Raw genomic sequence first — 27821 nt, 5'->3', positions numbered from 1 at the left:
ACAAAACAGATAATTACCTCTGTGTTGTATTGTCCACTTGGCATAACTGTTTGAAGTATATTTAAAGTCTTTATGGAGGGCAGGGTTATTATGCTTTTAATAAGAACATTGAACAAGTCAGATCTATCTTCAGACCCATGCAGCAAATTGACATCCTGGTAACTAGGAAGAGAGAAATGCCAGAATTGATAAGATAGAGGAGTAGGAAAGGTGAGAAAATGTACAATTTAAATATAATAAGTGATAAATATGATAAAAAAAAGTGGAATAATTTGTTCATTACTCTGAGGGAAGAAATATAGAAGTGCAATGGTTTATCCTAGTCCTTTTGAACCTCTATTTAAAGGCTGAAAGGTTTCCAACTCTACCTTTCTGAAAAAAGAGTGGAGTGGTACTCAGCTTCATTTTATCCATTTTCTTAGTGTCCAATTGTCATACGTGTTTGTTGGATATACCCAGCACTGGTAGTAAACAAGTCAGCACACTGGCTGGGGACATAATGAAAGGATCTATGTTCCCAAGTGGCTTTGGAGCTCCATAATATCTGAATGTCCTTTAAAATCCTAAATTCCTTTGAATTGGTTACAGGGATACCTTAAACGAGATCAAAGACCTACTACCAAATAAATGGACATTTCTTACTCTTTCTTTCATAAATTGCACCTAGCCATAGTTCAAGTCAATTGGCTATGGCTTTGACCACAAATGAAAACACACTATGAAGGAGATGTTTTGCTGAGTTACCTCAGGTCAGTGATAGCAATGAAGACTTCCTGGCACACAGGACTAAAGAGAGAGTGAAGTGGTTCCTGTTGAATGAGCATCTGAAATGAGAGTGAAACAACCCAAGAGAATCACATTTTCAACTTGTCAGAAGACATACTAAGTGTAAAATCATTGGCTAAAAGGGTGAGAGTATATATATATATACATACACAGAGAGAGAGAGTAGGTATTTAAACAAAGCTTTCAAATTTACTGATACATTTTGTTTTGACACAAGAGATACTTCCCAAGGAACACTTAAACCACACTTTCCTCTCTCTCATTGTGCCCAAGTACAGGTTGTAAAAAAGTTAGTTTATAAATTGTTAACAGAAAGAGGAATGTGTCCTTTAACTTCAATAATTTGTTTCTCAACAATGACTTTGTATTTGACCAGTATTATTCTTTCTAAGTTGATATTATTTATACTGTAGCTACTATGTATGCTGTTCTTTGAGCTCTTGAAATCTTAATATTTATAATTCCTTACAGTGCGATAGTAATATTTCACTATTCATGTACTGTAATTTATTAAACCATTTCCCAGTTGTAAGTCACAAATACTGTTTCTTGCTTTCTGCTATCACAAATAACTTCATGCTTTAGCATTACAAATTTTTTTTTGGTACATGTGGGTCATTTCTTGCTGCCAAAAATGGTATGCAGTCATAGTAGAGGAATCTCTAGGTCAGAAGATATGCAGTAACTTTTCTTGATTGTATAATTCCAAATTGTTTCCCAAAATTCATAGCTCTACCAACAGTAAATTAGTGTGCCAATTTTACCACAGCCCTTCCATCAATGTGTTTTCTCATCTTTTCCAATCTTTCTTGTCTTGACAGAAATGAAGTGATATTTCATGTTTATTAAGTTGCATTTCTTTTGACCAGAGTGATTTTGAACATTTTTCAGGTGGTTATTTATAGGCTGTGGTATATGATAGTAATGGAATGCTATTGTGCTATAAGAAATGAAGAGCAGGAAGATTTCAGAAAAACCTACAGACTTATGTGAACTGATGCAAAGTGAAGTGAGCAGAGCCAAGAGAACACTCTACACAATAACAGCAATATTGCATGATGATTGACTGTGAATGACCTAGCTACTCTCAGCAAGATAGTGATCCAAGACAATCCCAAAGGACTCATGATGAAACATGTTATCCTCCTCCAGAGAAAGAACTGATAGAGTTTGAATGCAGATTGAAGCACACTATTTTCCCCTTTATTTTGTTCATGGTTTTTTGTTGTTGGGTTGGTTTTTTTGGTTTGAGTTTCTTCCACAAAATGACTAATATAGAAATATGTTTTACATGATTACACATGTATAACCTATATCAAATTGCCTGACTTTGCAAGAAGGGAGTGGGAGAGAAGGAGGGAGGGAGAGAATCTGTAACTCAACATTTAAAAAAAAAAAGTTAAAAATTGTTTTTACATGTAATTGGGGAAAAAATTTTTAAAAAAAGAACTCCTGCTCTAGACCATAACCTTGAAATTATTTTTCTCCTTTCTCCTTACCTCTCATACCCAATTAATCACAGAGTCTTTTTTTTTAAATTCTGAACCTAAGAGGTAAAATAAGCATTTCCATAACAAAGTAGAGTAGGGGGAAAAAAAGGATTGCACACGAAACTGCAAATCTATTATGTACAACTTACTTTTCCTTTTAAATATATAACAAAATTATCATGTAACTTTCTTTCCCTCTCCCTCTCCCCTGCCCTAGAAATAGCTATCATTAGGTACAAATGTATGTGTGTATGTAAAGCCATATTATACATAATTCTATTTATCAGTTTTTTCTCTGGATGCAGACAGCATCTTTCTTCATAGGTCCTTTGTAGTTTATTTGGGTATTTATAACAGTCAAAATTATTTGGTTGCCCAAAGTTGTTTTTAAACAATATTGCTGTTATTGTTCTCTTGGTTCTGCTCATTTTGCTCTTCATTATTTTGTACAGGTCTTTCCATGTTTTTCTAAAATCATCAAGCTCAGCATTTCTTACAGCACAGTAGTATTCCATCATGATTATATACTGCAACTTGTTCAGCCATTCCCCAATTGATGGGTATCCCTACAATTTCCAGTTCTTTGCCACACAAAGAGAGGTGCTATAAATATTTTACAATATATAGGTTCTTTTCCTTTTTCCCTACTCATCTTGGGAAACAGATCTAATAGTGGTATTGCTGGGTCAAAGGTTATAGGCAGTTTTATAACTCTTTGGGCATACCCCAAATTGCTCTACAAAATGGTTGGATTAGTTCACAGTTCCACCAACAGCAAATAAGTGTTCCAATTTTTCCACATTCCTTCCAACATTTGTCACTTTCTCCTTCAACCATTTTAGCCAATCTGGTAAATGTAAAATGATATCTCAAGGCTGTTTTAATTTGCATTTTCCTAATAATTATTTAGAGCATTTTATGTGACTATAAATTTTGATTTTTTTCATCAGAAAACTGCCTGTTCATATCCTTTGACCATTTATCAATTAGGGAATGACTCATATTCTTATAGATGGACAGAATTCTTCATCTGAGACACAAGACCATTATCTGAAAAATTGTCTATAAATTCCCCCCCCCCATTTTTGGCTTTCCTTCTGATCATGGCTACATTGGTTTTATTTCTACAAAACCTCTTTAATTTAACATAACTGAAATTATCCATTTTACACATCCTAATGTTCTCTATTTTTTGTTTATTCATAAATTGCCTGTCCATAAGTCTGATAATAATATGTTCCATATTATTCAAATTTTCTTGTAATATTTCCCTTTATATCTAAGTCATGTGTCCATTTTGATCGTATTTTGGTAAATGGTATAAGATATTAGTCAATGCCCAGTTTCTGTCAAACTGCTGTCCAGCTTTCATGACATTTTTTTTTTACCAAATAATGATTTCTTGTCCCCAAAACTCAAGTCTTTACATTTGTCAAACACAAGGTTATTATAGTAATTTGCTGCTGTAATTGTTTGTTTACTCTGTACCACTCATCTACCTTTCTATTTCTAAGCCAGTACCAGATAGTTTTAATAATTTACTGCCTTATAATATAGTTTAAGATCTGCTACTGCTAAACCTCCTTTCTTTACATTTTTTTCATTAGTTCCTTTGATATTTTTGACATTTTGTTCTTCCAAATAAATTTTGTTATTATTTTTTCTAACTCAGTAAAATAATTTTTTTTTGTAATTTAATTGGATGGCCTGAACATATAAATTAGTTTAGATAAAATGGTCATTTTTATTATATTGGCCCTGCCCACCCATGAACAATTAATATTTCTCTAATTATTTAAATATGATTTTATTTGTATGGAAAAAAATTTTAAATGTAATTTTGTTCATATAATTCCTGTGTTTTTTGGGCAGGTATTTTATACTGTTTAGAGTTATTTTAAATGAGGTACCTCATTTAAATAGGTAATAGGTAAATGCTGATGATTTATATGGGTTTACTTTATATCTTGCTACTTTGCTAAAATTATTGTTTCAACTAATTTTTTAGTTGTATCTTAAGGATTTTCCAAGTATATCATCATATTGTCTACAAAAAGAGACAGTCTTATTATCTCATTGCCTATTCTGATTCCTTCTATTTCTTTTTCTTCTCTTATTGCTGTTGCTAGAATTTCCAGAATAATACTGAATAATATTGGTGAAGGTAGGCATCCTTGTTTCACACCAGATCTTACTAGGAGGGCTTTTAGCTTATCCCCATTACAAATTATACTTGCTGATGATTTTAGATAAAGGCTTCTCATCAATTTAAGGAAAAATCCATTTATACCTATATTTTCAAGTGCTGGTAATAGAAATAAGTATTATACTTTATCAAAAACCTTTTCTGCCTCTACTGATATAATCATATGATTTTTGTGGCTTTTATTATTGACATAATCAATTATATTAGTAGTTCTCCTTAGTTAAACCATCCCTGCATGTTGAGGGCTGATCTTAAGAGTGTGATATGGGTTTAAGATCCAAGACAGAGTTTGACCTTTGCCCAGGCTTTTACCCAAAGGGCTCAATAATTAAGAAGCATGGCTTGCCAAATCTCTCCCTGTTAGGAGGTGCCTGAGACATTCCTTCTCACTCTTTGAACCTTAGATTTACATATTGACTCCTCTATTATAGGCGCCAGGAAAAAGCCTTGGAATTTACAACCCTATCTAGGAACTCTGATAAGGAGGAAATGTATGTTATCACATCCTTAGCAGATATTTTGGGGAGTATCTCATGGGGGGGGGACTCTTTTTATTTTTTTAAATTTTTTTTAGGCAATTGGGGTTAAGTGACTTGCCCAGGGTCACACAGGTAGTGTCAAGTGTTTGGTCTGAGGCCGGTTTTGAACTCAGGTCCTCCTGACTTCAGAGCCGGTGCTCTATCCACTGTGCCACCTAGCTTCCCCCAAAGATCTTGTCTTTCCATAATTCTTTTTTTTTCTAGGCAATGGGGTTAAGTGACTTGCCCAGGGTCACACAGCTAGTGTTATGTGTCTGAGGTCACATTTGAACTCAGGTCCTCCTGAATCCAGGGCCGGTGCTCTATCCACTGCGCCACCTAGCTGCCCCGGGGAGGACTCTTTGAAGTTAGGATGTATTTTCTCTAAATATCCTGTACCCTCAGAAAAATGAACTGAGTCAGTTCTGCTGCTCTGCCTGGCCCACTTTATTTTGCGCCTTTCCATTGGGTGCATTATCTGGTTGCGGGCAACATTTTGGTGTGTCGAACAGTGATGAAAAGTCCGAGAAACTGCGGTTCCCTTGTCCACTCCGGAGAAGAAAAAAAACCCTTGCTGGCTACTACACCAGGAGACGAGGTCCTTAAGTGGCTGGACGCTGCAGTACTAAGGTAAAGGGAATGAGGGTCATTACAGATTTCCCCTTAGCAATTTTACGGCTAAGAGGGGGAAAACCACCAGGTTTACGCGGGAGATTATAAATTACAAGAAATTGATTAGAAAGTTTAGAAACAGGTTCAGTACTTAGAGCATAAGAAATAGTGTCGCTTTGGAAAGGCCCACATCATACTTTAGGTCTTAAGAGGCGCCCTTAAGATCAAAAGTATGTGTCAGGCGCAAAGTGGAAAAAGAGATAGAGATTATTACCTAAGATTACTAAAGAAAATAGTAAAAGAAAGAGGTTTAGTTATTCCAAACAGTCAGCTACAGGAATTTTTAGAGTGTAGAAAAATGCTGCCCATGGTTTCCACAAGAAGGAACAATTGATTTAGAGAAATGGGAGATTGTAGGCAAGCAACTAAGTGAATACTACAGAGAAGAGGGCCCTGGTGCATTCTCGATTGCTACCTTTTTAATGTGGAATGTGTTAAAAATATGTGTTACACCCCTGGAGAAAGTACTAGTAGCTGAGAAAGTTATTTGGGTAGATAAGGGGGCAGGAACAGATGAGGAAGAAGAAATGCATAGGGCCTTTGAGGAACAGTTGAGCATAGTTGAGAAAGATGCGGAAGATGTGCATTCCCCTGAGCAACAGAAAGATGTGTATTTACCTTCAGTTAAACAACTGCCTGGGAGAAAATTTAAATGCAAGGGCTTGTTAGAAAAGGCTATACAAAGGGCAGAAAGCAGAGGGGAAGAAGTGCCCATGGACTTAAAATTAGCTAGGCAAATAAGTTTAAGCTTGTAGGAGAGAGGAGTATGTATAGCAAGCTTGAGGAAGGTATAATTTATTTGCACAGTGTGATTAGAGGTTTTGAAAGTAAAAAGGTTTTGAAACTTTTTGAGAATTGTTAGGAAAAAGTTCTCTTTCTTTTTTGCATTCTAAAGCCCTGGCCAAAGCTTTGGGTGTAAAATTGAAAGATTATCAAAGATAAATTGTTGGAAAATATTCTCTTCCTTTCTCTCACATTCCAACCTTGGCCAAGTTGGGGTGTGGCAGACAGAATGAGAATAGTTCTTTATGCATTTGGAATGCAATCAAAAGATAATTTAGCTCATTCAAATTAGTAATATGCTTGTTTCAAATTTTAAAAATCTAGTATCGTTACAGATTGGTGAACTTTTGTATTGCTTTGTGTTATGTCAAACAATTTTTAATAATTTAGATGTTACTAAAATGTGAATTAAAAAAGACTGAAAGACAGTGGGAAAGCTGTGTAAAACCCAGCTTAATTATTTTATCAAGTCTGGTTAATCTTGCTTTGTAATGTTTTATAACTATCAATTAGAAAGTCAGGTATTTCCGTCTTTACCTGTAATTAAAGAACAGCTCATAGTTAAAACAATTTGACTATCACTTATGAAAATTAACAGATTGTTAATTAAGTTATTTGAAGTTACATGTTAAAACCTAGAATTTTTAATTACTTATGAGTGAAAAGGAGGGGCAAAAGGCAATTCCCTCTACTTTGTAAATTTGCCAGGGCTCCTGAAAACTATCTGTTGTGGGCAAGGTCATCTGTCCTGGGGAAAAAAAAAGGGGGAGAGAGAGAGAGAGAGAGAGAGAGAGAGAGAGAGAGAGAGAGAGAGAGAGAGAGAGAGAGAGAGAGAGAGAGAGAGAGAGAGAGACTTGCTAGGATTATGCAGTTCCTAAATAATTAATTTAGCTTGCTGAGAAGCTGCAACTACATGAAATGATTTCTAATAATTGGCTTTTTTACCAGAACAAGTTTAAATTTGAGAAAGATGTTAAGTGAAATCTCTTATGTATGTGAGTTATAGTAAATCTTTGTTACTTATTACAACTCCATGAGAGTAAAATTAACTATATCTGGCTTTAAGCCATGATTAGTGAAACTTACTGCTTAAAAGACTCTTAGGACTATAATTTTGTTTTGAGTTTTAATTTGGGTATAGTCATTTCTATTAAATTAGTATTTGAAGTTTTCCTATTATGTTCCTTTAAGAAGGAATGCTTTCTACCATGTGCAAAAATTTTGTTCATAACACTATTAAACCTGTCGGGCAAAAATATTCCCAGACAAAAGTAATTTATTATATGGATGATAAACTTAGCGAACTTTCCTTATTAATGTGTGAACTTTAACTTTAACAAGTGTGAACTTTAACAGTCTCAAAGATTTATAATTACTCCTGATAAGGCACAAAAGAAACCACCCTTTGCTTACTTTAGACATATTGTTTCACAGTCTACTATCAGACCCCCAAAATATTACAAAATATGCAAGATTCTTTAAAAACTCTTAAAGATATTAACTTTAGCCTGCCTAATAGATCACCACTAATCAATTATTTTAAGATAAATTTAAACTAAGTAGAATAATAGATAGCTGAAAATTAATTCCCTTTAATTTGTGGGGGCAAGATATTTTACATCTAAGGGGAGCTGTTAGTTTGGGTGAAACAGTGGCTTTTGACAAAAAGGAAGCTTTTTACAGTAAAGCAATTAGTTGAACAAGACTTTTAAAAGGACATATAGAATTCTTTACAAATCCTTGGAATTCACCTGTTTTTGTTATTAAAATGAAGTCAGTGAAATAGAGGATGCTTCATGACCTCTGAGCTATTAATGAAGTCTCCTTTCACCCATTATGAATTCTGTTTCCTAGCCTTTGATAGTTATTGATTTAAAATATTGCTTTTTTACTATTCCACTGCAAGAAGCTGACAAATGTTGTTTTGCTTTTACAATACCCAGTGTTAATGCAGAACACCCTGCAACCAGGTTTCAATAGAAAGTCCTTCCTCAAGGCATGAAAAACAGCCCTACAATGTGTCAAAATTTTGTTAATAAAGCTATACAACCAATTAGGAAAAAATTTCTCAATGCAAAAATAATACACTATATAGTGACATACTTTGTAGCTGTTCCACTGAAAACTCACACATTTATTTCCTCAGCCTCAATTAGCTTTACAAGAATATGGGCTTATTATAGCCCAAGAAAAAGTTTAAGAAAAATCTCCATTTTCCTACCTAGGTCATATTGTCACTGAAACAACAGTGAAGCACTTAATGATTTTCAAAAACTTTTAGAGGATACTAATTAGTTTTGACCATCATTCCAAATTACTACAGAACAACTGGCTAATTTCTTTTTTACATTTAGAGGAGATCCTAATCTAAATTCCCCAGGACATTAACTCCTAAAGCAAAAAAGGAGCTTTATTTAGTCAAACAGAAAAATTCCTGAAGCTCAACTCACCCATATTTTTTTAAATGAAGAGGTACCAGGTGCTATTCTTAGTACTCCAGTGTCCCCTACAATTTTTAACTTACAGGAAATTTACTTTCTGTTATTAATTAACCTTATAATAAAAGGCAAATAGACACTCTTGTTTCCTCTTAAAGAACTGGCAAATTGCTATTACTATTTTTTCTGGTCATATTGATATTGATAATTACTTACCATTTCTTAAGATATTAACTTCTTTTACTAATTATTCATAGGTATTTCAAAAAGATTGTTAGATTTAACCCCATTCCTTCAGCACCCATGACATTCATGATGGGTTAAGTACAGGTATAGCAGGATATTATGAGCCTATTAATGTTGTTTCTGATAACAAGTAATCTGTTTATGTCTCTCAGAATATAGAGACTGCAAAGTTAAAATATATTACTAATACACAATTATATACTGAAAGCAATGCCATTATTGATTCTTAACTACAATGCTGCCACTTAACTTTTATTAAGCTTTTATTGAGCCTTTTATTAACTATATTCTGCCAATACAACAACCTTAACTGTAGAGAAGAAAACATTTTGTGACTATTTTTGAATAAACTCCTACAGTATTAGAAACATAGTATAAAGAATAATGATCATTTTTTAATTAACAGCCTGTTTCAAATGTATCAAGAGGCTTTTCTCCCAAACATATTTGACAATTGGATGTAACCTATATGCCTTCTTTTGAAAAGCTTTCTTATATTCATGTTATAATGGATACTTTTTCTTCTTTCATTTTTGCCACTTTACAAACAAGTGTACAATTAGTTAAATATGTGATCAATCATATTTTACAAGCCTTCACAGTTATGAGTGTACTTAAACAATCAAAACAGATAATGCTCCTGAGGAGCTTCCATTAGCAAAACATTTTCTTCCTTTTATGCTTTTTATAACATTTCTCTGATCACAAACATTTTATATAATTAAAAACAAAGATATTAAAATTATTCTTTTAAAAAAAAGGGGGAATCTGGGCTACTACCCCTCATTGATAATTGGTTATTAATTTTTGACAATTGGCTATTAATTTTTATAATTGGCTATTAATTTTCTAAATATTAACAAAGATGAGTACACTCCAGCCTAAAAACATCCAGAGGCCCGATCCATTACTGGATCCATTACTAACAAGGGGACAAGGGTATGCTTATATTTTTTCAGAAAACTTTGATAAACCTGTCCGGATACTGGGAAAAGATGTCAGAGCATGTATAACAACTCATAGCTTGAATACAGAGTATGAGAATTTGGGAAATGCACAGAAGGAGCCAATCTACAGTGACAAGTCCCTTCCCACATGGGGTCCAGTGAAAGCTCCCTCTCATCAGTGATAAAAGACTCCTGAACTTGTATTTTTAGTAATAGTAGCTTTACTTTCTGCTCAAGTGTGTAATGTACAGAGTGCTCAGCACTGGACTTATTTTTCCTTTTCCACCCTGGATGCAACCTCTCACATATATGGACAAATTGGGACTATACATACACTAATAACACCTGTATATTCGGAAGACAAGAAGATCCCTATCTCCAGGATAAAGTCAAGATTACAATTACCCTCAGATCTCTAGCATCCAGGACACCTATATGTTTTTCAAAATTTAGCAACAATATTGAATCCTGTTTTTTCCTTGTTACATCAGTTTTTAATACCAGTTTGTCTTATGGATATGTAACTTTTATTCAATCTAATACTACTTTTGAATAGTATGTTACTTGTGTCAATTGTACTCTCAAACAATGTATTGATAATAATGACTATATTGTATTTTTGGTAGAACAATCATCATTTGCTATTTTCCCTACCAACGTTTTACATGAATAGTTTCAGAATTCTGGTGAACATGTTCTTCAAATTATTACTTCCTCCTTAAGTCAATCGAAACAATTTATTGGTCTCCTTATTATTGGTTTAATCATTGTTGCTTCTTTTATTGTATCTACTGCTGTTTCATCTATTGTGCTACAATCTGAAATCTAAACTGCATAATTTGTATATGACTTAGCAAAAAATATGTTTAGTACTTAATGCACAAGAAGCTATTGATACATTGTATAAAGTCAATTTATTAGAACAATCAGTATTGTATTTAGCAGATAAGTTAGAACCCTTGAAAACAAGGTTGCTATTGCAATGTGATTACAGATATTCATATATTTACATTATCCTGCTACCCTATGATGCTTCAGATCCTAATATCTCATGAGACAAGACAAGTGCCTGCCTATTGGGGGCCTGGCACAATTCTAAATACCACCCAGGAGATTGCAGACAGTCATTCCCCAGGGGCCACCCAAAAAATCTGGCTGTAGAGATCTTAGAGAAATTAAGTGCGATCAACATATTTAAGAATTTACCTGCCTTGTTACTTCATGCATTTTCTTGGGCAGTATTATTCATAATACTATGTTTCATTATCCCCTGTATTGTTACCTTAATTAAATCAAGGATCACAGCGTTGGGAACAGATGTTCACCACCTCAAGCTGCGTGCTAATTCGAAAAGGGAGGAGCTTATTGAGGGCCCATCTTAAGAGTCTGATATGGGTTTAAGATCCAAGACAGAGTTTGACCTTTGCCCAGGCTTTTACCCAAAGGGCTCAACAATTAAGAAGCATGGCTCTCCAAATCTCTCCCTGTTAGGAGGTTCCTGAGACATTCCTTCTCTCTCTTTGAACCTTAGATTTACATATTCACTCCTCTATACAGGCACCAAGGGAAAAAGCCTTGGAATTTACCACCCTATCTAGGAACTCTGATAAGGAGGAAATGTATGTTATCACATCCTTAGCAGATGTTTCGGGGAGTGTCTCATGGGGAGGACTCTTTGAAGTTAGGATGGATTTTCTATATATATCCTGTACCCTCAGAAAAATAAACTGAGTTCTGCTGCTCTGCCTGGCCCACTTTATTTCACGCCTTTCCATTGGGTGCACTATCTGGTTGTGGGCAACACCTGCATTCCTGGTACAAATCCCACTAGTCACAACGTACAATCTTTGTAACATATTGTTATAATCTTCTAGCTAGAATTTTGTTTAGGATTTTTACATTCATATTCACGAATGAAACTGGTCTATAATTTTTTTTCTCTGTTTATATCCTTCCTGATTTAGGTATCAGTATAATAATAGTTTCATAAAATTTGTTTGGTAGGACTCCTTCTTTGCCTATTCTTTTTTTTTTAATCCAATCAACAAGCATTTATTTGATACCTACTGCATTCCAGTCATGGTGATAGGTGCTTGAGATGCTAAAACAAAAAACTGAAGCATCCCCTTCTCCAAAAGAGTCTTCGCTTTGCCTATTATTTCAAATAATTTATTTAATATTAGAATTAGTTGGTCTTTAAATGTTTGATAGAATCCACTTGTAAATCCATCTGGTCCTGGTGCTTTTTTCTTAGGAATCTCATTTATGGCCTGTTCAATTTCTTTTTCTAAAATAGGTTATTTAGATATTCTATTTCCTCTTCTGCTAATCTATGCAGTTTATATTTTTTGTAAATATTCTTTCATTTCACTTGAATTGTTAAATTTATTAGCATATAATTGTACAAAATAAAACCAACTCCTAGTTATATTTATTAATTCAATGGTTTTCTTACACTTGATTTTATTAATCTTGTCTTTAATTTTTAGAATTTCTAATTTAGAGTTTAATTGGGGATTTTTAGTTTGTTCTTTTTCTAGTTTTTTTAAATTGCAAACCCAATTCATTGGTCTGCTCCTTATTTTATTGCTGTAAGCATTTAGAGATAAACATTTTCTTCTGATTACTACTTTTGCTATATCCCATAGCTTTTGATATGTTGTCTCATTATTGTCATTCTCTTTAATGAAACTGTTTCCATGATTTGTTCTTTAACCCACTCTTATTTTACAATAGGTTGTTTAGACTCCAATTAGTTCTCATTCTATGTTTCCATGGTCCTTTATTAAATACAATTTTTATTGCATTGTGATCTGAAAATGATGCATTTAATATTTCTGCTTTTTGTTATAAAATATTTACACCCTAATATATGGTCAATCTTTTTTTTTTGCCTTTTTTTTGGGGGGGTGAGGTAATCAGGGTCAAGTGACTTGCCTAGGGTCACACAGCTAGTACGCGTCAGGTGTCTGAGGCCAGATTTGAAATCAGGCCCTCCTGACTCCAAGGCTGGGAGCTTTATTAACTGTGCCATCTAGCTGCCCCTATATAGTCAATCTTTGTAAAGGTATCAAGTACTGCTGAGAAAAGGTGTATTCCTTTCTATTCTCATTCAATTCTCTCTAGTTATCCATCATCTCTAGCATACCTAAACTTCTATTTACTTCCTTGACTTCTTTCTTATTTATTTTTTAGTTAGATTCATCTAGTTCTGAGAGGAGAAAATTAATGTCCCCAACTATTAAAGTACTACTGTCTATTTCCACCTGCAATTTATTTAACCTTTCTTTTAAAAATTTTAGATACTATGGTATTTGGTGCGTATAGGTTTAGTATTGATATTGCTTCATTATCTATTGTACCTTATATAATAATGTAGTTTCTCTGTTTATCTCTTTTAATTAAATCTATTTTAGCTTTAACTTTGTCTGAGATCATAAATTGTTACTCCTTGCTTTTTTTTTTATATTAGCTGAAGCATATTAAATTCTATTCCGGCCATTTATTTTAACTCTGTGTGCATCTCTCATTTTAAAAATGTGTTTCTTATAAACAACTTATTGTTGGATTCTGATTTTTAATTCATTCTGCTATCCATTTCAGTTTTATGGGTAAATTCATCCTATTCATATTCAAAGTTATAATTACTATTTGTGTATTTCCCTCCATCCTATTTTTCCTCACTATTGTCCTTCTCAGCTTCTCTTTTTACCCTATTCCTCCTCATCCATCTAGTTTACTTCTAATCACCCCTTCCCTAACTCATACCCTTTTAAAGAATCCTTTCTTCATTCTCCCTCCATACTGTCCTAAATCTTAATCTGCACACTCTACCTTATCCCATTCCCTCACCCTCTTATTTCTTTACAAATTTAAGACTTTTATACCCTTTCTAATATATATGTCGCTCCCTATACCCCAGATTTGACGACAGTAAGGTTCCAGCATTACCAGCCCTCCATTCCCATCTGTTTCCTCTATATCCATTCTTCCTTTCATGTCTCATTTGTATGAGATAATTACTCCTTTTTACCTTTTCCCAACAAATTTTGTTTTTTAGAATCACTCCATTATACTCAGCTTGGTCCCAACCTTTCTCCAAACTACCCAAGTAATAATGACAGTCTTAAGAATATTAAAAAACATTTTATGTATAAGAAGTAAACAGTTTAACTTATTGAGTCCCTTATAATTGGTCTTTAATGTTTACTTTATATTTCTCATGAATCTTATATGTTGAATTTTCCATTGAGTTCTGGTCTTTTTCTCACAAATACCTGAAAGTCTTTCAGTTCACTAAATATCCACTTTTTGTCATTCAGGAATATGCACAACTTTGCTAGGTAAGTTATTTTTGGTCATAACCTCAGCCTTTTGCTCTTTGAAATATTACGTTCCAAGACCTGCGGTCTTTTAGAGTGGAAGCTGCTAGGCCTTACGTAATGCTGATTGTAGCTCCACAGTATTCAAAGTGTTTTTTTCTTTTCTTATTGCTTGTACTATTTCCTCTTTAACCTGAGAGCTTTGAAACTTGGCTATGATATTTCTGTAAGTTTTCCCGCTGGAATGTCTTTCAGGTGGTGATCAGTAGATTTTTTTTCCTATTTCTACTTTACCCTCTTATTCTAGCATTTCAGGGCAATTTTCCTTAATAATTTCTTGTAATAGTCATTCCCCAATTGATAAGTGGTCAAAGGATATGAACAGGCAGTTTTCAGAGGAAGAAATTAAAACTATCTACAGTCACATGAAAAAATGCTCTAAATCACTATTGATTAGAGAAATGCTAATCAAAACAACTCTGAGGTACCACATCACACCTATCAGATTGGCCAACATGACAAAACAGGAAAATTATAAATGCTGGAGAAGATGTAGGAAAATTGGAACACTGATGCATTTGGTTGGTGGAATTGTGAACTGATCCAACTATTCTGGAGAGCAATTTGGAACTATGCCCAAAGGGCTATAAAAATGTGCATACCTCTGACCCAGCAATACCACTTCTAGGTCTATATCCCAAAGAGATCATAAAAATGGGAAAAGGACCCACATGCACAAAAATATTTATAGTGGTTCTTTTTGTGGTGGCAAAGAATTGGAAATTGAAGGGATATCTATCAATTGGGGAATGGCCGAACAAGTTGTGGTATATGAATGTAATGCTATAAGAAATGATGAGCAGGCAGACTTCAGAAAAACCTGGAAAGACTTATATGGTCTGATGCTGAGTGAAATGAGTAAAATCAGGAGAACATTGTACACAATAAGTCACACTGTGTGATGACTGACTTTGACAGACTTAGCTCTTCTCAGCAATGCAAGGATTTAGGACAACTCCAAAAGATTCATGATGGAAAATGCTATTCACATCCAGAGAAAGAACTTAGAAGTCTGAATGCAGATGGAAGCATACTATTTGCTCTCCTTTTCTTTTGTTGTTTTATTTTGTTTCTTCTTTCTCGTGGTTCCTTCCGTTAGTTCTAATTGTTCTTTACATCACAACTAATGGGAAAATATGCTTAATATGAATACATAAATAGAGCCTATATCAGACTGCATGCCGCCTTGGAGAGAGGGGAGAAGAGGGCAGAGGAGAAAAAAACTCAAAATCTTATGATAATTAATTATATAAAAATAGTTTCTTGTAAAATTGTATCAAGATTCCTTTTTGATTATAACTTTCAGGTAGCCCAACAATTCTTATGTTGTATCTCTTTGATCTGTCCTACAGATCAATTGTTTTTCTAGTGAGATGTTTCACATTCTCTTCTACTTTTTCAACCTTTTGATTTTGTCTTATTATTTCTTGGTGTCTTATAACATCATTTTCTTCCCCTTGCTCAACTGTAGTTTTCAAGGAGTTGTTTTCTTCCTTATGTTCTTGGATCTTTTTTCCCAATTGAATGACTTTCTTTTCATATTTTCTTAGATTGCTTTTTTTCCCCCCTAATTTTTCCTCAGTCTCTCTTATTTGATTTTTGAAGTCCTTTGTAAATTCTTCCAAGAACTCTTTTTGGGCTTACGACCATTTGACATTTCTCTTTGAGGTAAGAGTGGCTTTTTTTACTTCATTATCTTCCTCTGAATATGAACCCTAATTTTCTCTATTCCCATAGTAGCTGTCTATAGTTAGGTTCTTTCTCCTTTCTTACTCATTTTTATTTTTGCTTTGTTTTATTTTTAGCAGCTTATTATTGTAATCAGGTTCTAGTCCCGAGGTGTGGGTAATGATGTCCTGGGCCTCAGGTCCTTCTTATTATGATTTTCTGAACTCTGTAGGGGCCCAACCTCAGGCATTCCTCTTCACTCCTAAGCCATAGCTAGTGCCCCAGCCACTGTGTCCCATAAACACCTTTGCTCCCTACAATTCCTGCCATTGCTGCAAATTTCAGGTTTCTTTTCTGCCCTGACGCTGAAACCAAGGACTCCACTCTTCTACAAGTGCCCACAGGCAGCAGGGTTCCCTCCTGTCTGCTATTGTACTCAGTGGGCATGTGCTAGCTCCTTCTTGCCCACAGCAGCAGCCCAGGACCACATCTGGTCAGCATGGCTGTGCCTGGCATTCCAAGAAAGCAGAGGGTCTTTCAATCTTCCCTGCTCAGCTCTTCTACTTCCTCACTTTCTATGAGGTGAAAACTCCTGAGGCCAAATTTTCACCTCTGGAAGTTGTCTTTTCTGAGTACCTCTCAAGTTGTCTTAGGAAGACAACTGCTTTACCCCAACTTTTGTTTATTGTTGTCACTCTACACTCACTTTGAGGCAATGTTCTTTTTTTGTGTGTGTCCTGTCTTATTTGTGGAAGAAATTTGGAAAGCCTGGAATTTTCTGACCTAGTCCACCATCTTCCTTAATCACTGAGTCTTACTAAATTTTCCTCTGTCATTTTCTTCAGATTCACCTTGCCTACTCCTTTCCATTTCAACAGTTACTATCCTGGTCTTGATTCTTATTACCTTACCATGACATGCCCAATGACTACTGCTATGTACCCCTTCTCCAAGATGGGAAGACAAAAGTAATCTTAACAAGATATGTAGCTCTAGAATGAATTTGACCTATGTCTTTTAAAGCTAGAGGCTTTAAAGAGCTATGGCTAGGAAAGGAAGAAAAGGAGGGAAGAACTCCTTTCTAAACATAGGGTAAAAAGAATTATAGGAGATAAAATAGATAATATTGATTGCATAAAATTGAAAAGCTTCTGCACAAACAAAATCAATGCAGACAAAATTAAAAGGAAGTAGTTAATTGGGAAAAATCTTTGTGGCAGATTTGATAAAGATCTGCTATCTATGATATGTAGGAAATTCATTCAAATATATAAGATTAAGAGCCATTATATAGTAGATAAATGGTCAAAGGATATGAAAAGGCAATTTTCAAGAAAAGAAATCCAAACTAACCATAATCATATGTAAAATGTTACAAATCACTATTAATGTGAGAAACGCAAATTAAAACAAATAAATAGTTTTATCTCAATTCCATTAGAATGGCAAAAGTGACCAAAAAAGAAAAAGAAAATAACAATTATTAGAGAGAAAGGCTGGAGGAAATAGGAGGAAAGTTACAAGTAATGTACTATTATTAGTCAGCTATGAAATGGTCCAGCCATTCTAGAAAGCAAGTTGGAACTTCACACAAAAAGTAACTAAACGATGAATTTGCTTTGACTCAGTGATAAAACTAATAGGCTTATACCATTCATCCCACTCCCAAATAAAAGACAAAATGAAAAAACCTACATGTACAAAAATATATGGCAGCGCTTTTTGTGGTAACAAAGAACTAGAAAATAAGGGGGTACCCATCAATCGGTGAATGGTTCATCAAATTATTGTATATAAATGTGATGGAGTATTACTGTGCCATAAGAAAAAATAAAAGGGAGAAACATGATAAGGCTTATAAAAATTTATGCAGCATGAAATGAGCAGCACTACAGTGACTACATTGTAAAGAAAAAAACAACTTAGAAAGAATTAAGGGGGCAGCTAGGTGGTACAGTGGATAGAGCACTGGCCTTGCAGTCAGGAGGACCTGAGTTCAAATCTAGCCTCAGACACATAACATTCACAAGTCACTTAACCCCAATCACCTCACCAAAAGAAAAAAAATGACTGAAGAATTAAGAACTCTAATCAATGCAATGATCAGTCACAACCCCAGTGAATGAATGATCAAGCATGTTGCTACCCATCTCCTAGCTGAATGATATGCATGGATGTGAGATTTCATCTATCTATTTATCTATATAATTTCTTTTTTTTCCACTTAATAGTTTTTTTTAATTTTTTCCAATTACATGTAAAAACAGTTTTCAACATTCACTTTGTTTTGGGTTTTTTTGGGCTTTTTGGTAAGGCAATCAGGTTAAGTGACTTGCTCAGGGTCACACAGCTAGTAAGTGTCAAGTTTCTGAGGCCGGATTTGATCAACATTCATTTTTATAGGATTTTGAGCTCCAAATTGTTTTTTCTTCCTCCTTCTCTCCCCTTTCCCCTCCCCAAGCTGGCAAGCAATCTGATATAGGCTATACATGTATAATCATATTAAACATGAGATGTATATATATTTCACACATACAAATATATGGATTTATTTTGCTTGACAGGACTTACTTGACATGACATGTTTGTGTGTGTGTGTGTATGAATGTGTTTTAAATTCAACGGACAGGTTTTTTGGGGTGAGAAGTGAGAGAGATGAAACATTAAAAAAACCACAGAAGAGAACAGAAGGGAGTTTTAGAAGAGGATGCAAATAAGCAAAAGAGCTTTTAAACATGTTAAAAATATTTTATTTTCTATAAATATATAAACATATAAATAAAATAGAAATACATAAATATATTTACATATAAATAAAATACATATATATCATAGTAAAGATTTGAGGTTTCATATGTAATCCTTTTTTTCTGTTTCATGTATGCAGAAATTCTTGTGTAAATTGACATTTGTTAAATTCAAAATAATAAAAAGTTTTTTTAGAGAATGCATCTGATCTCTAGCTTTATCACAAACATTCTCCAATTCTAGTACATGTTATGTATAAGATCTGAAGCAGCATGAGCCTCAGCCCCAGATGGGCACAAACATTCATCATTATGATGAAATAGGGGGAGAAAGATACAGGCTCCAACACTGAAGCTGAGTCATGATCCTGCTCATATTCCATTCCTTTTCACAATCTTTCTGACCACCTCATCTATGCTACCCTGATAAAAAATAAACTAATCCTATTCTTGTTATTTGGGTCACCTAAATCCTCCGGGAGAAGTGCCAGTACAGCTAGCCTCTACTCCAGCTGATCTCTGCACTCATAAAGCCTCTGCAAGATCTCAAAGAAAATCCCACACATGGCTTGGAGGTGCTATCAGTGCTCTCTCACACCTCTGGACATCACAGTACCCCATTATCTATACAAGGCTAGCTCAGACTTTGATTGCTGCAAAATGCTTGTAGCCTATGTTATGCAGAGGTCACAGGTAACATTTTAGTTGTTGGCTAATACACTGATAGAATTTACAAGAATTCCCATTCCCACTCCAGAAATGAGAATAAAGGAAGTTGGTCTGCTGTTGGAATGGAGGCTAAGAGGGTGCCAAAGACAAACCTGGCTTACTTCTCGGTTTTGCCTGAGGCAGATCCTGATGCCCATATACAGTTATTATGCCATTAAAAATCTATTTGCAGGTAGGAGAGGAAGGATGAAAGCATTAGTACATACTGGTGAGCCACTGAAAATTTTGCTGGTGAAAAAATGAATCCTAGATAATTTATGAAAATTTAATGAGGCTGGAATACTCACAGTTATAGCATCCAAGATTTGTGAGATGTGTTCATGGATGAACGATTCAGTGGTTTCATCATAGGATAAAGTTCGGCTGAGAGTGGACAAAGATCACAAGAATGTCAGCTTTTCGAGATCACCCTGAATTCATGAGGAAAAAAAGAATTATACTTAAGGTTTTTTTTTTAATCATAGAATATTAGATCTTGAAGGGATCTCAGAGATAAACTAGTCTAACCTGCTTTTTACAGATGTGGAAAACAAGGCCCAGAGAACTTAAGTGCAGCCTCTTTTTTGTGGGGCTCAAATGCCCAGAATGCACATACGGAAGTGATTTGTTTGAGGTCACAAAATTAGGAGTAGAAACCTGGAACATAACACACCATCCTTTCCACTATACCAGGCTGCCCTTAATACCTTACATGCATATAATGCTTTTTTGATGCTTTTTTAAAACTTTTTTTAATTTTGAGGTTGAAATTCCCCCTATCCACCCCACTTCCATCCATTGAGAAGTCAAGCAGTATGATGCCCATCAAACACATGAGGTCATGCAAAACATTTTCATATTAGCCAAGTTGCAAAAATTTAAAAATAAAAAGCAAAATGAATAAAGTGATAAAAAGTGTGCTTTGACCTATACTCGAAGTTCATCAGTTTGCTTCCTGGAGGTGGATAGCATTTTTCATCTTGAGTCCTTTGGAATTGTCTTGGATCACTGCACTGATTACAGTAATTGAGTCTTTCACATTTGATCATCTTTACAATATTTCTGTAACTGTGTGCAGTGTTCTGGTTCTGCTCACCTAATTTTGCATCAGTTCACATACTCTTCCAAGGTTTTCTGAATCCATCCTTCTCATCATTTCTTACAACACAAGAGTATTTCATCACAGTCATATACCACAACTTGTTCAGCTATTCCCCAATTGATAGGCATCTCCTCAATTTCTAATTCTTTGCTGCCACAAAAAGAGCTTCGATAAATACTTTTGTACATATAGGTCCTTTTGTTTTTTCTTTGATCTCTTTGGGATATAGACCTAGAAGTGGTTTTGCTGGGTGAAAGGATATACACAGCTTTATATCCCTTGGAGCATAATTCCAAAATGCTCTCTAGAATGGTTGGATCAGTTCAGGACTCCACCAACAGTGCGTTAGTGTCCCAATTTATCCACATGCCTTCCAGTATTTGTCATTTTCCTTTTCTGTAATGTTAGCCAATCTGATAGGTGTGAGGTGATGCCTCAAAGTTCTTTTAATTTGCATTTCTCTAATCAATAATGATTTAAAGTATTTTTATATGACTAGTGATAGCTTTGATTTCTTCTGAAAATTGCCTGTTCATATCCTCTGATCATTTATCAATTGGGGAATGGCTCTTATTTTTATAATCTTGGTTCAGTTCCCTGCCTTTTGATAAATGAAGCCTTTATTAAAGAAATTTGTTGTAATCCCTTCCTCCTCCCACCTTGTTTCCTTTTAATTTTGGCTGCATTGGTTTTGTTTATGCAAAAACTTTTTAATTTCACGTAATCAAAATTATCAATTTTATCTCCCATGATCCTCTCTCTCCTTTGTTAGGTCATAAACTCTTGCTTTACCTACAAATAGAACTGTGAAGAAACTTTTCCAAATGTTTTAATATTTGTTATTTCATTTGATCCAATATTGTTATGTTAATTAGTATTATATATGTATTTTGTTTTGTCCTAAGACTTTTGTGTTGAAATTTATGATTTTACAAGCCAAAGAATAAATAAATATACAATCTTCATATTTCTCAGAAGATAGAGAATATGAGGGGAAATGCTACTACTAACCCAATTCAATTTGCCCAGCAAGAAGGATTTAAACTAGAAACAATGATAACCTAGGGATAAAAATCACCATTATTAATTCTAATATGTTAGAATTTATAATATCCAAAAATGGGGAGTATTAGGACTAGTTTAATGTGGTACCTAGATGTAAGGAAAGCAAATTTTTAAAAATTCAGAGAAAAGGCAGGTATATATAGATACTCTCAAAATGAAAATGGCTCAAGAAGGAGGAGGAGTTTCCAAAAACCAAATTCTAATGATACAATTATAAATGATCCCAATTAGGAAGAAACATAGAAGTAAGAACAAGAGAAGGAAATGAGGCTCACAAGGAGCCCTTGGAAGCACTCATATTTCCCCAAGGCCCTTATACAAAAGGCATGAGGATGAACACACAAAGAACAGTAAAAATAAAGGAGACCTTCCAGTCAGCCTGTAGAACAAGCATCGGAAAGGCTACAACCAGAATGAGGGTAGGCTTATGCTATGAAAATAGCAGAAAATGCTATAGAGGACAAAAACAGGGAAAGCAGAACTATTTCACTTCTGTTTATGTTCTCTGCCAATCACCTTCAGACTAAAAAGTGAAGAACAAATATAATTAAGAAGGGAATTTAAGCTAAAGGTAGTAAGTGCTTATGAGCATGGACCAGGTCCTAGAAAATTAAGTATCAATGAAAGAAGACGTATGAAAGTGTAGAAGTACCAATCAGAGATGATGTAAAGTCTGCTCATACCTTCCGATCACCATTAAGATAGTCCTGAATGGAATTTATCATCCTTTCTATTATAATCACACCTGGGGTCCCCTCAAGCTCCGATTGTATGACGTTTTCTGTAACAACTTTTAGAGAAGTTCCAGGGATATCAGAAATGTCTGAGTCTAATAAAAAAAAAAAAGAAAGGTGAAAGTTTAAAAGTTACCATGCTATGGTAAAATAGTAGGGTATAGTAAAAGGAATACTTGCAACAAATATGTATTAAGTTCCCTCTGTGAGGAATGGCACTCATGTCCTAGTCCATTAATATGTATATATGTGTATAGATTAAAATTAGAATGAAACAGAGTAGATTAGCACTTTGGGTTGTAGAAATTCAGATTAATAGAAGTTAAGTAATTTGTCCTAGGTCATACAGCTAGTAAGGATCTGAGGTGGGATTTGAACTCAGGCTTCCTGACTCCAGGCCCAGCACTCTATCTACTATGCTACCCAGCTGCTTCTGTTTTAACAGTGTGAATTCACAAAACACCTTGATCCCCATTTTGAAAGTATGTGGGGTGATACGTGATGATGAAATAAGAAGTGGTCCATATGAAGAGATAGAGATAGAGACTGGACCTGTGATTTCATAGGTTTAAGGAATTCTCAGGTAAAGAATCTCCTTCTGTCAATGCAGATCAGTATCTTCTCTGAAATTTAGAGTCTTGGAGCCTAGATGACTGAGCAGTTAAGTAACTTGCCCTGGCTGGCCAGTATATGTCAAAGGCAGGACTTGAACCCAGATCTTCCTGGATTTGAGGCTGGTTTTCTTCCATTATGCTAGCTGCCTCTTATATACATATAACTCTAATACAAAGACAAATAATTGCTAAGAGAAATCCAAAGTACAAAATACATTTGAAGAAAGACATCACTTCTAACTTGGAGACTGAAAAAGAGGCTTCATGGATAAAATGGTCCCTGGGGGAGTTTTCAGGCAAGGAAAGGATTTTCACAGATATGGGGGAGGGATGGGGTAGAGGAAGCCATCCTAAGAAGGAAGTAAAGAGTAAGTAACAGTAAAGAGATAATAAGGAGAAAAATGATAACAGAAAACTAAGCTGGCTACAACTACAGTTACCTGGAACATAAGGGATTGAATAGGAAGGGAAGTAGAGTGAAAAGTGCTGGAAGAATAGACTGGAGTCCAATTGTAAACAGCTCTGGACACCAGATACAGAAGCATGTACTTCAGTGGCCACTAAAAGTTTCTGATTTAATCAGAGTGATGAATTAACATTACAGGGGTAGTTGTGTGAAGGATGAGTGGAAGAAGGAAGAAACTAGAGGCAGAAATACTAGGAAGCAGGCTACTAGAGCTTAAAGAGGTCTGAACTTAAGGAGCAAGAAGAGAAATAGAAAGGAGAGAACAGATTAAAAAACCTATTGTGGAGGTAGAATCAATAAGCATTTGCTATTAATTGGATGTAGAATATGAGGGGAAAAGAAAATAAAAGGATGACTCCAAAGTTTGGAGTTTGGGTGACTAGAAGAAGGGTGGTACCAGAAATGGAAACAGAGATTTAGGTGGTAAGAAAATGAGTTCAGTTCTGAACATGTTGGGTTTGAGATGATGGTAGGACATGTAGAAGGTGGCTAAAAATATGGGAGAGGACTATAGGGCTCTTAGGAAATTCTGTCTTAGGTTGAACTGAAACTTGCTTTCCTATATTTTTTTCACTCATTAATACTTATTCTTCAACTGCCTTTCATATATCTTGATAGTGATCCTGTCCCCTATAAATCTTTTTTTTAAATATAGACGAAACACTCCTAATTCCTTTAACAAATTCTCATATGGCATGATTTTGAGTCCCCTTAACATCGGGCTCTCCCTCTTTGGGATTTGCTTCAGCATGATAATGGCACTCCTAAAACAAGGTGCCTAGAACTCAACAAAATTTTTCAGGTGAGGTCTGACTAGTTTGTTATTAGTGATACTGTATACAAATATAATCTCTTTTTTTTTTTCCTGGACACTAAACTTCTATAAGGTAGCCTAATGTACCACCTAGCCCATTTTAAGTACCAATTTGTCACGGGGATGCTCTAAGGTCAAGAATTAGAGTAAACCATAATTCTGCAAGAATTAAAACTGGTGGTCACTAACACAGGGCAATGGAGATGTGGCAGGTGTAAATAGGCTAATGTATATTACCAATGTTGACTTGCATACATGAAGTTGGATAAAAGATAATATCCAAGAGATGTAATGCCAACAAGGGAAGCAAGTGGATCATATAGTGACAGCAAGAGATCTTGCCCTGCAGTGATATCTACAAAATATTAAAACACTTGGAGGAAGGCCTCCTGTACATGGGATTACTCAATGGAAGGTTAAAGCAAAGACATAGACAAGAAGCATATGCAAAAAAAATGACCCATGAATGGGTCACAATCTGAAGCAGTACAGGAAGACCCTACACCAAAGAGATCAGAAATGGATCCAAATCCTGTTGATGATGTTAGACTTTTTTTGTCACTACAGCACATTACTGAATCATTTTGAGTTTGCAGTCGATTGTAGCTACTACATGTTTTATTTCACCTTTATCCCCAGGTAAAGAAATCTAGAAAGTAATAAATCTTTGAATCAGTGTTTTTGGAATTTTATTAAAATCTTCTTCATACAAATTGCTACCAAGCCACATCCTATCTACCTTGTGTTTCTGCAACTTTCTAAAATCTAAGCACAGAAAACTACATTCATCACTAACAATTTTCATTTGCTAGATTCAGCCTCTTTCTAGTCTGTAGAGTGATCATCAAAGATATTCAATATAGTGTATCACATTGTTATTTTCTTTTATTTATATATAGAAACAGGGCCACAAGAGCACTGGATTAAAGTCAAAAGGCCTGAGTTCTAATCCTGTTTCTGCCACTTACTACCTATGTGACATTGAACAAGTCACTTAACTTCTCTAAGTCTTGGTTTCCTCATCTGGAAAATGAAAAGGTTAGACTAAATGATCTCTAAATTCCCTTCTGGCTCTAAATTTTATGATTCTGAAGGTCATTCTTGTCTTCCTAACTTAGTTGCAAGTTCCCAAAGGATTGGGACCAGATTTGCAGCTTCTAAAGTGGTTAGTATAGTGCTTATACCCAGTTAGTTACTAGACAGATTTCTCAGCTTGACTTAAGAGAGGTTCTTTTTCTCCTTTGCCTATGACATCAAGGTTCCTTGAATTCTTCTTCATCCCTTCCAAGTTGCTTAGCTGTAAATCCACACTTCCAGAACCACTGCCAGAACTGTAGGGAGACACCATCTCTTCAATAGTGTTGAACCTAGTTATGAGCATAGTATTAAAAGAGAGCAATTTTTTTCCCTTGGGAGGGTAGAATTGTTGAGCTCTTTGTGAAAAATCAATGTTTTGCAAGTCTGAGCTATTCATCTGACCAAATAATGACTCCTGCCCATACGAGCTCAGAGAAAAGAAACAGTAGAATGTAATAAAACAGGTCACAGACCTGGGCTTACATCTTAGGTGGCACAGTAGAGTACTGGACCTGGAGCCTCCTGGAGGACCAGAGTTCAAATTTGCCCTTGGGAGCTTACTAGTTGTTTGACCCTGGGCAAGTCCCTTAACTTCTGCCTCAATTTCCTCATCTATAAAACAGGGATAATAACAGTACCTAACTTACAGGGCTATTGTGAGGATAAAATGAGATAATAATTGGAATGTACTTAGCAAACCCTAAAGGGATATACAAATACTGTCATTATTTGTGTGACTTTGGGCTAGTCACAATTTCTCTGGGCTTCAGTTTCCTCATCTGAAAAATAAGAGGGATGGACCTGATCTCTACAAGTCTTTTTAAGCTAAGTTTAGAGTTATGATTTTAATTATCAGCTTTTTTTACATACCCCACAAGCAGATTCTTATTGTTTCCTTAACTTCTTACCATGCTCCTAAAATAATTTTGTAACCAAGTCATACACAGGAGTGATTTAATAAGCATAATCTTTCCCTTAACTTCTCTCCCTCACTTTCAGGACTTGTACAATTATTTGGCAATGCAAAGGAAGTCAGATGAGATAGGAGCTAAATTCTATCAGAGTTCCTGTCTAGTGTTAGTCTCAATAAGGAATCCTGTACTAACCAGGAGGTAATTTAGGGTACAATACTAGTGGTGAGAAATGATCAATTAGTCTGAGTTAGGAAAAATTGTTTCATAGGTAAACACACAGGTAACACCGTTTGTTAGGCAGGAGAACACAGGAGGGCTCCTAACACCAACAGGTGTTCTAGCACAGGTTCACTTTTGATCCGATCAGACAGGAAGACAGCTTCAGAGGGGTTAAATAAACTTGCTTTATTCTAGTCTAGTCTTTTCATAAGGGTTGCTGACAATGGGAGCTCCAACTCCTACAGCATTCCCTAATCACACTTTTCGCAGAAGTGGGCTAGAATGGTAGGAGCTTCAATGGGGGCCAGCTGAGGCAAACACAGATTCTCCCCAAACCTTGATGGGGGCTGATCAAGGCAGGTACATGCATTCCTCTATGCAAAACTGAGTGAAACAATGTAAACAATGTGAGATCTCTCAGATGGACTGAGTGTAGCAATTTCTTAGACTGTTACAAACTCAAGGTTGGTTTCACTAGTCTGAATAGGCCCAAGTTTCAGGTTCCTAGAAAACACATGATTTGTACTGTTACATCAGCATCAGGTAATGGCTAATGCTAAAAAAGGATAAAATAGCTAGGATTGGTAGTATTATAATGAGATTCCTTGTTTCTGGGGTAGATTTTCGCGTTTTAGATTGTAAGGCTGAAATTCCTGTCCAATGGGAATTTAAGGCCAGTGGTGGGTGGGTATCTCTGCATTAGGACCATATAACCTTTGTTCTGGCCTTTGTGCCTTGCCTCGCTTTGCTCGGACTGCCGGACGAAGCAGATGCCTGCTTCTCGCGGGAACGTAATAAATCTTTCACTTCATACCTAGAAAATCTCTGAGTGTTATTTTTAGGTAGCTGTAGCACACAAAACCAAATCCCAAAATGGGGTCCCTTCTTACTGACCAGTGCCCACTTGATTTATAGGGCAACAGACAAAGAAGGCATCTTGCCAACATTAAGCTCACAGGTTAACTTTAGCAATATTGTCATGACCTAGCATAGTGCATGCATACATTACATCACCCCTATATGTGTACTGCGACTGCGCAGTAAAAATTGTTTTCTACCATAATTTGTGGGAAATATTATCTAGGATCCTGGAACTATTATCTAAAACAGAATAACAAAGTCCTCCTTACATACACTAAAATCCACCTTACTTACAAAAATGAAGTACATAATTTTGATTGGTTAAAAAATCCTCTTTTTTTGGTCTCTTTTCCATAAGGTTTGC

The 27821-nt window shown here is 35.2% G+C and overlaps 1 protein-coding gene across 1 annotated transcript in view; it reads right to left on the bottom strand.

Annotated features, from left to right (window-relative positions):
- The window catches only part of MROH8 (maestro heat like repeat family member 8), a 62050-nt gene extending 36316 nt beyond the window's left edge, over positions 1-25734 (bottom strand). The window contains 5 exon segments of the mRNA XM_078150225.1: positions 18-162; positions 745-824; positions 19900-20022; positions 22442-22587; positions 25632-25734. Coding sequence (XP_078006351.1) covers positions 18-162; positions 745-824; positions 19900-20022; positions 22442-22587; positions 25632-25734 — 597 coding nt within the window.
- Positions 25735-27821: the final 2087 nt, after the last annotated feature.

Source organism: Phascolarctos cinereus, unplaced genomic scaffold (assembly GCF_003287225.1).
Source record: "Phascolarctos cinereus isolate Bilbo 61053 unplaced genomic scaffold, phaCin_HiC Scaffold_2;HRSCAF=192, whole genome shotgun sequence".
Taxonomy (NCBI): Eukaryota; Metazoa; Chordata; class Mammalia; order Diprotodontia; family Phascolarctidae; genus Phascolarctos; species Phascolarctos cinereus.
The sequence above is the reverse complement of the archived record's forward strand: the minus strand, read 5'-3'. Positions and strand labels throughout refer to the sequence as shown.